General features: G+C 32.8%; 1 protein-coding gene across 17 annotated transcripts in view; it reads left to right on the top strand.

Annotated features, from left to right (window-relative positions):
• The window catches only part of PTPRK (protein tyrosine phosphatase receptor type K), a 574,046-nt gene that overhangs the window by 533,205 nt on the left and 25,117 nt on the right, over positions 1–15,724 (top strand). For 6 of the 17 annotated variants that reach the window (XM_078370076.1, XM_054254423.2, XM_078370078.1 and 3 more), the window contains 5 exons: positions 1,831–1,860; positions 6,792–6,952; positions 8,772–8,807; positions 13,020–13,204; positions 14,907–14,994. In XM_078370076.1, the coding sequence (XP_078226202.1) occupies positions 1,831–1,860; positions 6,792–6,952; positions 8,772–8,807; positions 13,020–13,204; positions 14,907–14,994 (500 nt within the window). Of the gene's footprint in view, positions 1–1,830; positions 1,861–6,791; positions 6,953–8,771; positions 8,808–10,755; positions 10,768–11,619; positions 11,969–13,019; positions 13,205–14,906; positions 14,995–15,724 lie in introns of those variants that run through there. The other 11 variants (XM_078370080.1, XM_078370079.1, XM_035296656.3 and 8 more) reach the window with 4 other exon arrangements.

The raw sequence follows: 15,724 nt of genomic DNA, 5'->3' as shown, positions 1-15,724 counted from the left end.
GCCAGTAAAGATCAATAAAAATCACCAATTATAACCTTCAGACCTTATTTCTCTGTTTAGTTTAAATTTGTATTTGGACAGTTAACTAAACAGTTTAGAGAGTAGAGTTAACATTGCTTCACAATGTTCTGGTCACTTCAGATTGTGTGCCACAGGAAAGTGGCTTCTGATTATGTCATCATTCAGTTCGAATTGGGCTAAACTATTCACTTTTATTTGAAAACATTCATTTGTCTTGATAACCCTCCTTATCCAGGGCTCTGTTTTAGCAATAATGAAAAAAAATGAAAAATAAATTTTGTAAATTAAGCTAAAGCCATCACTAAGCAAGATTTGCGCGGGGAGGTGAAATGCTCTGACAGCTCTCTAAAATTGTGTAATATGACAACTTGTTTTTCTGGTTGATATATTAAATGGTTAATTAATGAGCCTCTCTATTAAAATAGTTAACATTTGGGCTTTCATAATTATGCTTTGATTGTCTTTTTATAGAAAGTATGCTAGGGCTTTTGCTTCTGCTCCTCACCATCACCTTTATAACCAGGAAAAGTTGCACTTTTATAGTTTCATTATTTAGATGTGTTACCTTCTGACATATAGTACTATATCTACATTACTTGAATTCCTTACTTACCAAAGCAACTTTGTGATGACTTTTACTTATATGTAGTGTATGTCACACATGTACCATATATGCTTTAATCACAAGTATGTTTATCATACATACAAAAAAGCATAGATATTATAGTGGCATTGCATTGGATAGTATCATCAAAGATAGCTTAAAACTATTAATATAAAATCTTTCCCTTTAAATATATAAATTTATAATAAAAATAATGGAAAAGCAAATTACTTTAGCCTCTTTTCTACATTTTAATGGGAAATTGTTAAGTTTGACTTTATCCCTCACTGGGATGAATATATGTAGGTATATTTCTTATACGGAAAACAGTTCCATGTCTTTTTGGTTGTTTTGCAAACGAATGGTGTGTAATTCAATTGAGTTAAGTTTTATAGCTAAGGATATATATGAAGTAAGTTTTTAGGCTGAGAAAAGGGATATTGCATCATTCAAAAAGCAATGTCATTTTTTAATTTAATTGCTGTTCAATTATTTCCAAATGTATGCCATTTTTTCATTGGTTGTGTATTATATTTTACATACACAGCATGAACACATTAATAATTCAAGCATAAATTTGAAATTATGTTTTAATACAGTAAATGTGTATGATATCATAATCACATGCATCTACTGTAGAAGTTTCTTTGTGTATATATAGTATATGGTATATATGTATATTCACATAATATATGTATATGCCTGTGTAACATTAAGATATAATAACTTGTTTGTAGAAATTTAGGTGTTATTCTGTATATATGATATATTTATTAACATAATAGATCTTTATGTTTTGTATCTAAAGAAAAATAGTCTATATAGTACACAAGTTTTATACACAGCTGTTCCATCTGTCACATATTTAGATGGTAATGGATGATATTACGCTTAACTGCATGTTGAAAATACATGATCCATTTAATTTTTCAATTTTTTGGCAATAATAAATATCAGCATGTTATTTTTTCCAAATTATGTATTTTAAATTTTATTTTTATATTGCATATCTGTCTGTTTAATTGCATGGCAAAAAAATCTAACAATGCATGAGCAAATTGAAATGCAAAGCAAAAAAACATGAATTTTATTTTATTTTATTTCATTTTTTAACGCACATTTTTCTGCTTTATTGAATGTGACAGAGTCACGCTTTTCATTCACCATTGCTTCTCTTTTTCCACTGTCTGTGATTTGCTTGCCAGGAGGAGCTACTATTCTTACTCCTACTACCTGTAAGTAGAAAATGGGTGATGTACAACTTTACATGTGTTAAAGGTGCAATATCCCTTTTCAAAAACAAAACAGAACGTTTACAATTTTGGTGACATTTCAAAAAAAAAGTTTTTCCAGGCTATAAAACGATAAACTTTTTCTATTACCTATTTTGCCAGTCTTTTTAAAAAGGGATATTGTATTTCTGTATGTCTAGCTACTTTTAATTTATTTATAATTTTCCATAAGTAGCTTTAGTCTAGAGCCAAAAACTCATTTATTTACTCAAGTTAAACCTGTACCTTATCTGAGCAATATGGCACTTCATTCATCTGATAAAGAAGAGATAGTGGTTGTAACTCACAAATCACTATCTTTATGTAGCATCATTGTATCTGACAAAATGAGCCAAGTAGTGTATTTATGGAACACTCAAAATGCCTTCATAGGATACAAATTAGTGCAGGTCTGCATGTAATAACATCTCTCTCCGTGTTTCTAGGAATATAGGATGGGTTATAACTTCAGAAGATCTTTGGTCTGGCCATTAAGGCAATTATTGTGCTTTCGTTAAAGAAAAAAAGTGGAAAAATCATGATGTTACAGCAACAAAGAAAAATTATTTTTAAAGGAAAAAAATGGGTTTATTGTAACTTAAGTAGGACAAATGTTTTCTAAAACCAGAGCCAAAAAAACCTTTGTCGACCTATTTAGAAACAGATAGAGGCATCACATTGCTCTTGTCTCTTCCAGAGTCTGTTACTCTTCCTAGACTCAAGCATGGAATGGCTCATTTGGATAAGGATAGAGAAGATGGTCCATTCTATTTCCTGAGTCATTTTCAGCTTATCACCTTATATGCCAGAGTAGTTTTTCATCCAAATAAAGGAACAATACAGCAAAGCATTCTTGGACTTTGCTTGACGAGTATTTGATCCACCGACTTTGAAGGTTTAAGGGTTGCAATTAAGTATGTTTGGAATATGTATCCCACAGCATTTAAACCATTAAGTAAACTTAGGCTAACTTTACCAAAAAACCTTTATAAGAGTTTCCATGACTATAACACAATTCTGCCAACATTTTAAATACTATAAAGGGTTTGCTTCCTAAAATCTGCTAAACCAAGCAGCTGTACACTAACAGTGCTCCTAACTTATTGTGATGAATCATAATATCCTTGTTAAATTATGTTTGATGAAGCCAGAGATAATCAGCTGTACCATTTCATACAGTGATGGAACACTTTTCCCCTTTATGGCCCACCCATACATCCACCTGCAGAAGTTTATGCTGTTGGCTGCTTTGATAATGAAAGTCATTTGCACATCTGTCAAACTCAAAGTAGTTGCAAAATGAATTGCTTAACTGTTCTGAAGTGCACATTAGATATGCTAGTTGCTCAGAAGGAGACAAAGCATCAAACATACTGGAATCAATAAGTATTTAATTATGAGACCGTCAATAAGCTTAACATTAACCATTGTGTAGCTCTGATGTTAGAATGGGATTCCCTTTTTTGGTGGATAGATAGCATTTCTGTGTTCCAGACAATGTAACAGGTTGTACTAATATTATTGTAGTACATAGGGCTACTGGCAATTTTAATCAAAACTACAAAGGTTGTCACAGAGATATGCTTTTAAAGGATGCTTAATCATACCTAGTGATGCTTTTCTTGATTAGAGAGTATTTTAAAATAAAAATAGATATAAATCAGAGGAGAGATTAAAGGAAAATCAGATGTGGTCTTTGAGCTACTATTCACTGGCATTGTCATAGTAACTATCAGGTTTTCACCAACAACACTTAACACTGATGTTAATTTTTCTTTGTTTTAGAAAAACCTGAATGAAAGCCTACCTCACAGGGTTGTTGTGAGGATTAAGGTATAAAAACCAAGCTGATAATTCATGGCTGGCAGATATTAACAAAGGTTATATTCCCCCATAATTTGTCAACTAATCTAGGTTTATGAATCTGAAAAGTTAAAGTCCATCATTGCATGAAAATTTTAACCTGTCATGCATTTGACAAATTAATTACTTCTTGTTTTTCCCCAATTCTGAAATACCTATAAATTAAACATATTTTAAAGTAAAGCCTCAGGGTTTAAGTTTGTCTTTTCTATTGGCTTTGAACTGCCCATCTTCAAAATTTTAACGTTATTTTGAATCCAAATTTCAGTTTATTTTTATTCAATACAGTCTCATGTTTTTTGAGAAATGAATTTATTCTTTTTTCTTTTCCAAGGCACAAAGATTGGAAGTTATTTCCTAAAGCAATTTTTGCTGTTTTAAAATTTTAAAATGGCAAAACATTTATGCTATATTTATATTTTGCTGAAATTGATAACAACTAGTGTGCAACTGCTAGAGTAAATAGTGCTCTATATTAACTAGTGTTCAACTGCTAGAGTAAATAGTGCTCTATATTAACTAGTGTTCAACTGCTAGAGTAAGCAATTCCACTTTGAAATGTGGCAGTTTAAAAAGTGTAAGCAACCAGATATAGTATAAGAGCTTTGGCTGTAGAATCAGGTCATTCGTCATTGCTTATTAGATAAATAACCTTGGGCATGTTATTTAACTCCCCTGAGCCTCATTGAACTTATCTATACAATTAGAATCCTTGTGCCTTTTTCAGCAGATTGATCTGAGAATTGAGTTAACAAATGAAAAGTGCCAAGTATATAACAGGCCTAATTCATCTATTCAACAAGTATTTACTGAATGCCTCCTATGTGCCAGACACTGCGTCAAGTGCCAAGGCCATGCAGATCATTTTTCTCTTTGTGAAGCACACAGTGGGGAAAACGATTGAAAGATATTTGCATTTATCAATCAATAAGATTCATTACAGGTGAAGAATGTGGTGCTATAGAAAATACCTAGCCTAACGCAAGAAAGGTTGTTTTGAAGTCAGTCATATAAAGCCTCCCTGATGAAGTGTCTATTACACTGAAACAGAACAGGTAGAAGTTAGCCAGATATTACAGGCAAATAATGTTGTAGGTTAAAGAACAAACATCTGTATGATGGCCTAGAGGGAAGGTTGGAAAGTGAAAGCTCATAGGCTAAAAGTGGCCTGATGATGTTTCATTTGGTCTATACACTGTTTTGAAAAATAAAACGACTTGAAAAAAAAATCAAGAAAATTAATATAAACAATCAGATTCATAGCTTGTCTTTAAAAAAAATTAAGTCAGAAGTTCAACATTAGGATCAAATGCCAGTAGTCACTTAGGAAAGTTGCCCCTAAACTGCTTTCCAGTTCTTCACAACCATTACCCTTCCTTATGGCATCTTGCCCTGACAGCAGCACCCATTTACATTACCTGTCAGAAACCTACATATTCATACAGGATTTTTACCCTCAAGCCTAGAAAAAGGAGATTCATAGCTCTTTGAATGTATAGCGCAACTGTTGCTAATTAATGATGGTGGTGATGGTGTAGTGGTAGTTATGTTAGTGGTGGTAATAGTTCTTGTTATACTTTGTCATTGTTTTCTTATTACTAATACTGTGACTCTGTGATTATCCTTATTCATTATTTCTAAAATAGCCATCTCCATCTTTGAATCTTAATTTTTGACTACCTTAAACAACATAGCGTAAGATCTGATGTGTCCATGTGTTGTGTGTGTTGTGTATGTACCACCCTGAAGCCAAATATTATAATTCTCAGAGAAAAATATCCTACACTGGAGCAGTCCTCCAATTGCTAGATTCATGTTTTAAAGGAAAAGTCTTTATATATAAACTCAGTCTATTAAGTGAGACTTTGTAGTATTTGTACTACATTTACTCTGGTTTAGATACTAATGACGATCAGAAGAAAATGGCTTAGCTTATAACCTAGTGGAGGAATGGTGTTCTTAAAACAGCTAAAGACTATTTCCAAGGCGATATAAACTGCTGCCATAAACTCAGTAACATAATTTGCCGATTACAGGCTTTTTAGAGTACCTTTATTTATATATAGATGTTCTTCTTAGTGTTATTTAAATATTTTATATGCCTTTTTCTTGGATGTTTCATGTGTAATATTCACAAAGAACTAAAATATATTTTACATCCATGATATGTAAGATAAACATGCCAATATTTGAGTAGTTCATAATTCTAATGCTGTTCATTTCCAATCCCTTAAATCATATGCCTTTCTGCATTTATAAAGCATTGCAGTAGGTGATAGCATGCCATGTGGTTCTACTTAGAAAACACATTTTTAAGATTCGACCATGTGAATACTCCACGATGATAATTTGCATATCTCCACATACCATTTTTAAAACTTTTCTCAGTACTTTTCTTACACAGCATAAAATTTAATCCCATGTATTAATGTGTACTTGAAATTTTCTAGCAGTGGTTTATTCTAAAAGTCTTAAGATTAGCTTCTGATTAATGTTATAAATATATTCCTAAATAAGTTAATACTACACGTTGCATTTTTACTTAATAATAGCACAGAGAATGAAGCATGAGACATTTCTTTGTTTTAATTTCGTGGCCACAGTAAAACAGACTTGAAAAGTTAGTCATGTTATTTCTAAAAAGAACTAAAAGAATGAATTACCCAGGAGGAATAACAAAACTTGGCTTAAGATGAAATATTTGTTGAATTACTCTTGTAAAGAGGTATTCATTTTGCTTTTAATAAATATAATTTTTATGATATTAATGGAATAAAATATAGGAAATGATGAGAGATTTGAGTTGACAGCTTGAATATTGAAATATCCATCTGACAAAATACTTTTATAGCAGAGAACAAATATAATTGTTTCAATGTCAAACTTAATTCCTGAAATTCTGACCAACACTTGGGGTTTCTAACCCATGTTTGTAACCTTATCCTCTGGCTCCCTTGAACCGCCTTTTCCTGGTGTTAACTCTCCTGCAACCCTCAAACACTAAGGATTCCCTTTTGTATTTGCCTTGGCAGTAAACTTGCTAAAAAACGCAAAGATGCCATGGGGAATACCCGGCAGGAGATGACTCACATGGTGAATGCAATGGATCGAAGCTATGCTGATCAGAGCACTCTGCACGCAGAAGATCCTCTTTCCATCACCTTCATGGACCAACATAACTTTAGTCCAAGATGTAAGTTTTTCATTAAAATTTTAATAAATGATGTTGCAGTTCATTAAGTTCGCTTGCAATTCTACACGTTACCTTTTGAATAATGAGAAAGTAAGAGAGAGGGAAGAAGCAGCTAGAAAGAAAAAAAAGAGATGGAGGATATTATGGAACTTACAAGGATTCTCAACAGGATTGATACTGGATTTAGTTCAGCTTCAAACTCTAATTTTATTATTGTATCCAAGAGATATACCAAACATATACCACTCAGTCCATAGCACATGTCATTGCTCTAAGTGAGAATACATGATTGCCTACCTAAACTTACTTCATGTCAGAATTTACAATTGTTTCTATTTGCATCTTCCTTTGTGTAAGATGAAAGTTTCTTTTGTGATAAGAGGAAACAGTAATTCTTCCTGGGAATTATTACCACATGTAAAATCAGTTCATTAAAGTAGTATATTATAAACTCCTGGAGGATTGCAATACTAAAAAGTTAACTCAGGGAAAGATTAGTCTACATGCTCTTAAGTATCTGGTGCGAAGTCCAAAAGTATACTTGAATTGGGGGATTTGCAAGAAATAGTGAAATTTATTTATCCATTTGTCTAGAAAATTCTAATGTTGGTCTATGAAGGCAAGGCTTTTAAAATATTTCCACTGAAGTACCATTTAAAAGCAGATGACTTTAATAATTATCCCAGTATTAATATTACTGTTTATTTTCAAATTTCATATGAATTTTGTATTCTGTTCTATAGTGCATCTGTTTAAGTTAATTAAATTTAGTCAATTGCCTAACTTTGTTTCTTCAAATCCTCAAGTAAAATTGATGCTTGGGGCAGGCAAATCAAGTATATCTCCTGAGTATACTGGCCTTGTATAACTTGGGCCTTATGATATTTGGCACAGATCCCAGATATATGCTCACCCCAGTTTGGAAAACATGAGTATAAGGAAAGAAACAATATAAGTATTATCTCCTCTAGGAACTATGAACATATGTTTTAGTAAGACTGGAAACAAAGTATTTGTAGGTTGTATGGTTGTGTATCTTTTCAGAGAGGGAAATTTTTTTCTGAATTGTTCAGCTTGGTAAAATTTTTGACTATAGGACCTAAAATGAAGCCCATCATTTTCTATGATATATATGTATACCAAATTAGTAGTCAGAAATGCTATGCATAAATCATTTTGGAATTTAGTTATAATCATGACAGGGCCTTTCAGATCTATTTTATTTTTAGGTCACTGTAGATAAATGATGGAGAAAAACATAAAATATACTTACTGTTGAAAGCAAGTTTTACTGAAAATAAAAATGAATTATCTCTTTACTGCTTAATTTATATTTAGTCAATTAAGGAGTTAAAAGCATTCATGTATCCCAAACTTGTCTATCTATTGCCTATGCTAGGACCTTATTCAGAAGTTTGAATTCAGCAGTGTAACTGTAAACATCAGCTTATGTACTTACAGAAAGGATTAAATCTATTTCCCACAGCTAACTGAAAAAAATTATGCAATAATTATTTCTTTAAATATCTTACACTTGATAGATCTAAAGTACATGGTTTCTTTTTTCATAATTTTTATAATGTCAAATTGAATCTTCTGGCTTTTTAATTAAACAGAGTTCTGAACTAAAATATAGATATACCTCTCTGCATGTTTAGATATAACCCAAGCTAGGAGAGAAAAATTTTACATTTGCAGAATACAGTAATCTGAGAAAGTTTAATCATTATATTGCTGAAGAAAGCATAAATTAAAGAAAAAAATTTTTTGAAACAACTTTAGAGCAATATATTCCTTCATGAGCTTTGTTTTTCTGCAGTGCCCAATGATCCACTTGTACCGACTGCTGTGTTAGGTGAGGCCCTAATCTTTATCACTTTTCATTGCATGGATCACACCTCCTTGCATGGGTTTGTCTACACAGAGTTTATTTATAGTGCAGGAAGCAGCTTGATTTTGAAAATAGACAGCCATGGTATTATCAAAGAGAACAATTATGTTCAACACAATATCAGATCTAGTTTGGATTTCAAATTAGCAAGGCATGTTTTTTAATGTATTCTTAATTCTTGGTTGTTAGATATGGAGCAAAAGTACAATGGCCCTTAATGTATGACTAATACTAATATGTCAAAATTAGTAGAATGAAGCCAAATGCATATGTCTCAGGGTTCAGTGTTGCCTGAATAACTAGTTCATATGTAAAAGTCTACATGATAGAAAGGGATTTTTCTAAATCCTAATTTATAACCACAAAAGAACAAGTTTACAAGTGAACACTAGGATTATATGCATTTGCTTTAGTCTTTGTCTTTATTAAGAATGTTTTAATATAGGTAAAGTTGCTAAAATCTTGACATGGGGTTTGACATTCTACATGAACCTTATCTGATAAGTAGTGTTATCTTTCAAGAAATTTAGAACAAGCTACTTGGGTTACTACTGTGCAACATCTAAGAAACTACTATTGCTAATGACAATTAAGACGCTTTCAGATATAAAATTTTGTTAACTTTTAAATCTACCCTTATATTTAAGAATGGAATGGGTTTCATTTCAGTTTGGACCCTATTCCTTGACTAACTATACACTGATGATTCATAATCGGATTGCCTGTATGTTCACAGGTTTCATATCAGTTTTACCAGTGTTTCTAGTTAAACTTTAACCAAAGAAATATGGAAATTATCAGATAAATATATATTTAAAATTCTAAACTGTCATGTAATTTATATTTAATATTTCTTATGAACATAAAACTTTAACTTATACTCTTTTTTTGCTATCCACACAATCAATGTTCAATTGCATTTTTAAAATATTTTGGCATAACACAACTAACTGAGTTAGGTAAAATATGCCTCTTATTCACTAAAATAAATGCTTAAAATTATAATTTTATAATTATTATAAAGGATATATATTCTAAAAATAATCTGAAAGTCAGTGTTCTTCATCTCTGCTCGCACTCTCCCTTTGATGTCCACCAATAATGGATAGGAAGTGAACTGGGGGATTTGCCCCAGGGAGTGGTCTGATCACCCAGGGAGGAGCCATAAATGATAATCGTTGGGGATCACTAGGGAGACATCAGATGCCTCTGAAAATATCATCTTCTGCTAAGCACTGTCAAATGCTGTCAGTATAAAGTTAATAAATAAATTTCAATTAAAATATTGACAACTAATTGGAAAAAAAATTGCCTAAATGTTAATTTTTCTATACATATATAGAATTAAGTCCAAGTCTTCGCCCTCCTGTGGATTTACAATAAGAAATCATAAAAATACCTTACATCTTTGTTTTTCCATCTGTAAAACAGCATAATAATTCCTACCATACCTTTTTCATGGGGTTTTATTATAAAGAGAAAATTAGATCATGTGTACAAGTTTTATAAACTATAAGTAATTATTATAATTTTCCCTGTGAAAAAGGATATTCATGTTCAAGGAAGTCTTGATTTAATATAATACAGTCGTAAAATCTAATTATGTAAACATTCATTATGCATTTTATTTCATATTGAAAGTCAAGCTGGTTTTTAAAAAATACTGGCATTCTTTAAAGGCTAAATATCTCATTAATTATATTAGATGTAGAAATGATTTGCTGTATTTTTCATTATTCCTAGGATTGTGGTCTTTAGAGTTTTGCATCCAATCGATTTTGCATTTATAATGCAGTTTATGAAATCACTTCAAATATTGCTTAATGCTAATATTGATTTAAAAGGGCTTAGAAACTTTTCATATTAATTCATAGTTTTGTTTTTTGTGTTTTACTGCTTCATTGGGTTTAAGTCCCTATAACAGGTAAGTGTATTGCAAAGAACTCCAGAAAACCTTTCAATCAAGAATGTATTTTAAGTTATTATTCTTAAATGTATAATAAGAATAATGATTAGTACATGTACCCTCACTACTAGTCACATTATTCGGTGATTTAATGAGGTGGAAATGTATTGAGATTAATAATGCATTTGTGATTATTTTAAAGACCTTACTGTTCATTGTACTACTGTATTAAAGCTTAATGCAAAACATAAGGCACTGTCTATTTTATATTAGGAAACAATCATCTGTAAGATTTAGAATATGGGTGAATTCTGTGTTTCCCACTGAGCCTTTTTCAATTGTAAATATTCTGCTACTCCAGCAAGTAAAAGTGAGCTCTGGGGCTGGTTGCCTTCTTCCAGCTTGAGTGATTGCATTTTTCCTCTCTGACGTTATCTATTCTCTTTACTTCTCATCCTTAACTGTGTATTCCGCGGCAGTGCCCAAATCAGTTGCTTCTGAATTTAATTTTTCTGCGGAGATGTATATTCTTTATGTGAGTCTCTTGATTGTAATATTATAATAGAAGTAGATCCATTGACTTTGCTCTCATAGTGAGAAGAAGAAACTCTCATGAATCATGTTTGCTAGCTAATGTTTTTGTGTAGATGGGTGGGCAAAATCTAAGTAAAAGACATGCATTCACTTGGGTGATTAGGTCACAACAGAATCTATCAGGGATTTTTTTTTTCAATGTGATATTTTTAGGAATGAATGCAAAAAAAAAAAGCATTCATCTTAATAAGAGGGAGTAAAGATAAATGCAATCAGGCTAAATTATAGAGGCACACAAATCTGATTGTAGGGTTCTTTTTTTTTTTCCTTCTCCAGGAAGAAAAAATGTTTATCATGGGGACAACAATTCATTTTTTGCCATATCCTATTTGTAGAGTCGGTAATAGAACAGGCAAATGTACGAGCACTTGAAATATGTTTCACTGTTAATTAAATATCGTTCTCTACAGTATGCATTATCATTAAAAAAAAGTTCCCTCAAGAGTGTATTTTCTCTTCTGTTAATGAATATGACAGTATAATGCTTTTCAAAGTAACACCTCTTAAAACATTTGTTTTTTTTTTTCAAGTGGTAAGTTTAAATGTGATAAATATGAGCATGCTTCTCATTGTAATGTTTAGTACTTTGGTCATTAAAATACTGTTTATTCTTCATAGGCAAAAATGTTCTTGTTTTTTTCTTCCTTCTTATGACAGAAAAAGAATTTAAAGTTTTTTTTCTTTTTAAGCTAATAATACAATTGGGAATGGACTTACACTTAATCGTGGGTGGTCAGGGATTCAGTTGACTTTAATTCATTCATTGGAATATTTATTGAGTGACTGTTAGGCATCAGGCACTAGGAATAGAAAGAAAAGTATTCTGTCTCTGTCCTCTGTGTTCAGAATTCATGAGGAAAATAGACAAGTAAATTAATGATCAAAATATAGAGTAAGTGAAATGACATGTAAAAATGAATAAGAGGTCATGGGAACATAAGGAGTTTTGTAACTCAACCTGGAGGGGCCAGAAAAGAATTTGAGAAGCACATGCTGATTTCTCTCACAGAGTGGCCAGGAGACTCAAAATACATTTTCAATAAAAACAGTAATAGTAGTAAGTCAAGGTGGCAGATACTGAATATAAATGCACATGTAGTCTGTCTAGCAGACAGAGTGGCATCAGGGGATAGTTATGTAGAATGCCCATGTTTCCCAGTGCAGTATGTTGTGGTAAGAAGCCCCAGAGAATAGGGGCCATAAGAACAAGAAGAGCAGCCCTTTGGGGATGGGTCACCTATATCGGTTCTCTGAGGGAGGTTGGGATATGGGTGGGAAGGAGTTTGGTCAACTTAATCGACAGTGAAAATACCTCTCCACTTGACAGCTGGGTCCTCTGGTCCCACGCTATACTGCTGTGACTGCAGATGCAAGAAAAAGAACTCAGCAAAATCTCCCATTTAAGCTTTTAAAAGGTCTATCAGATGTCTCCCTGCATCTCACAGCATCTGTTGTCTTGCTGATACACACATAATATACTCTGACCTCAAACCTTGAGTTTTGTCTTTGGGGATGCTGCCTAGGCCTAAATGTCTGATATTTCGTTCCCAGAATTCCTCTTGTTATCAGAAAGATCCTAAGGTCTTGAAATCTTCATTGCATAGACGTATATATATGTATATTAAACAAGATAACTTTGTCTCTTTTTTAATCTTCTGAAATCTGAAAAATGCCAGATGAGAACCACAGTGCTGCAGCAGAGTCCAGTCGCCTTCTAGACGTACCTCGCTACCTCTGTGAGGGGACGGAATCCCCTTACCAGACAGGACAGCTGCACCCAGCCATCAGGGTAGCTGATTTACTGCAGCACATTAATCTCATGAAGACCTCAGACAGCTATGGGTTCAAAGAGGAATATGAGGTGACTATGCTTCCTTCCATACTGTATTGAATTTGATTTTTAAATAGGTTGCTCAGTGGATTTTAACATCTTTTCCCTCTCTTTAACACAGCAAGGAGAGGAGTTCTCTGTAAGCTATCTAATCTAGTGTTTAGGAATGTACAACAAAGTAGTATGGGGGAGAAAATTACACTTTCCAGAGATATATCTGAGTCTACTGAATTCATTACAAGAATCTTTAATATTGGATTCCATAATTTATTTTACTATGGTATTAAAAAAACACTTTGTATATCTCCCCATGTAAAAATCAAGTAGCAAGATACCTTGGGTCCCATTGTACCATTACAGATTCTATCATTTGAATGAATCAAGTAGAAGGTACTTCTCTGCCTCTTTGTTTGTTGACCCTATGATTGAGAAATCAGATAAAGCTTCGTGCTCTAAATGTACTACTTGTCACGCAGTTAAATTATGGATTATTGGTTGCCAGTGGCTGAGAAGAAAAAGAGAGCACTGCAAATCCAATAAACAACATTGAGAAGCCAGAAGAAGGCAGTAGGAAATTCTTCCAACCTTATTTCCCCTTCCTACTCAAACCAAAATACCGGGATGTATCTTACAAAGGCAGTGATTTAAAACCAAACATTCCAACAAATATAATTTAGCAAAAGGGAAATAGTTCCTTTGCCACCCTTCACTTACTGAGAAATCCAATCTGGGACATGGAAGGAAGCCAGTCCACCACCCATGAACACATCACAGTATGCACACATTTAAAGTGAAAGAATCCAAGCAATATTTTTATTTGTGGATTACATTTATACCTTAAATTCGGAGTGTTAATTATCTCTGAATTTTGAAATAATTTTCAAAATTATTGATTTTCTCAAAAATTCTCGCCATTTGATGGCGAGAAACACTACGCCATCAAAACAAAATAAGTACAAGGAATTAGACTATTCTGCCAGACCTGGTTCTATTTGTTCATTTCATGTGTATTCCTGCGTACCTTTCTTCAAAGACCACTGGCTCTTAGAAGACCCCATTTCCTGTGCTGAGCAAAGTTTAAGTTCTTTTGCAAAATGAAATTTAGACCCATGTTTTAAATTGCTGTATATGGTAATTAAACTAGTCAACGAATTAATCTATTCCCAGATTCTTGAAGAAGGGGACCCCATTTTAATTTCCATATGGTCTCTTATTGTAAAGACTCAATCCTTTTCGTGATCTTCAAAGAAACTCAAATGTGATGTATTGCACACAATTTAATGAATAATTGTGGAAGGAATCAGGTTTTCTTTCCACTGTTATAAATGCTAAACGATTCACATTTGAAAGATACTCATTAAAAGTTTTTTTGCAGTTTTGATGCATTATCATTCAATACATTTGGAAAAGAATGATACTTTTCTACTTCTACCTCTCAACATTATAGTGATCTTAAATTTGAAATACTTTCAAGGTCCATTTTTTTCTCTGAAGTTTTTTTTGTTTTTTTTTTTTTTTTTTTTGTCTTTAATTTGACCTCAATCCAAATTAAGGTGAACAAGTATGAATCCAACAAAGCGGCTTTGAGGTCTGAGAGTGAACCTTGTTTACTACTGTAGGACTCCTTTCCTCTCTCAGAAAGTGGTTTTTACTATTTAGGGCTTCAGAACAGATAAACCTGATTTTTAAGAAGGAATTAAATTCAGTCTACTTGTTTATTTTGTTTTCCCAGAGCTTCTTTGAAGGACAGTCAGCATCTTGGGATGTAGCTAAAAAAGATCAAAATAGAGCAAAAAACCGATATGGAAACATTATAGCATGTAAGTTCTTATACAGTTCTTGATGAATGTAAATTGTTATATATACGAAGGTAAATAGTGAGCTACTTTTATGGTTTTAAACATTAAGAAAAATCCCAGAGAGTGGTGTGTCTGTTTAGGAAGAAATTTATTTAATATTAAAACAGCATTTACAGTCAGGTGTGGTGGCTCACGCCTGGAATCCCAGCACTTTGGGAGCGTTAGAGGGGTGGATCACCTGAGGTCAGGAGTTTGAGACCAGCCAGGCCAACGTGGCAAAACTCTATTTCTACTAAAAATACAAAAATTAGCTGGCTTGGTAGCATGCGCCTGTAAGCTACTCAAGATGCTGAGGCAGGAGAATTGCTTGAACCCAGGAGGTGGCAGTTGCAGTATACAGAGATTGTGCTGCTGTACTCCAGCTTAGGCGAAAAAGTGAGACTCCTCAAAAAACAGCAACAACAAAGGAAAAGAGCATTGGCTATTAGCAATGATTCTGCAATTGCCATCATCCTCATTAATTAAATTGAGTCAGTCACTTCACCCTGTGGAGATAACTTCTTCTTTCATTTCATGTGTATATAAATGCATAGGGTATTATTAAACAGCTGAGACTATTGGGCTAATGAAAAAAATAAGATCTTTTCAGTTATAAATTGTTTTAATACTCCCATCAAACATATTCAAGATTGGGGTGTTATTCTTTCCACATGCCTTTAATTCTTACTTGGACCCACTGTCTAAACTCCTA

This window comes from Callithrix jacchus, chromosome 4 (genome assembly GCF_049354715.1).
Source record: "Callithrix jacchus isolate 240 chromosome 4, calJac240_pri, whole genome shotgun sequence".
Taxonomy (NCBI): Eukaryota; Metazoa; Chordata; class Mammalia; order Primates; family Cebidae; genus Callithrix; species Callithrix jacchus.
This window is presented reverse-complemented; position numbering and strand designations above follow the sequence as displayed.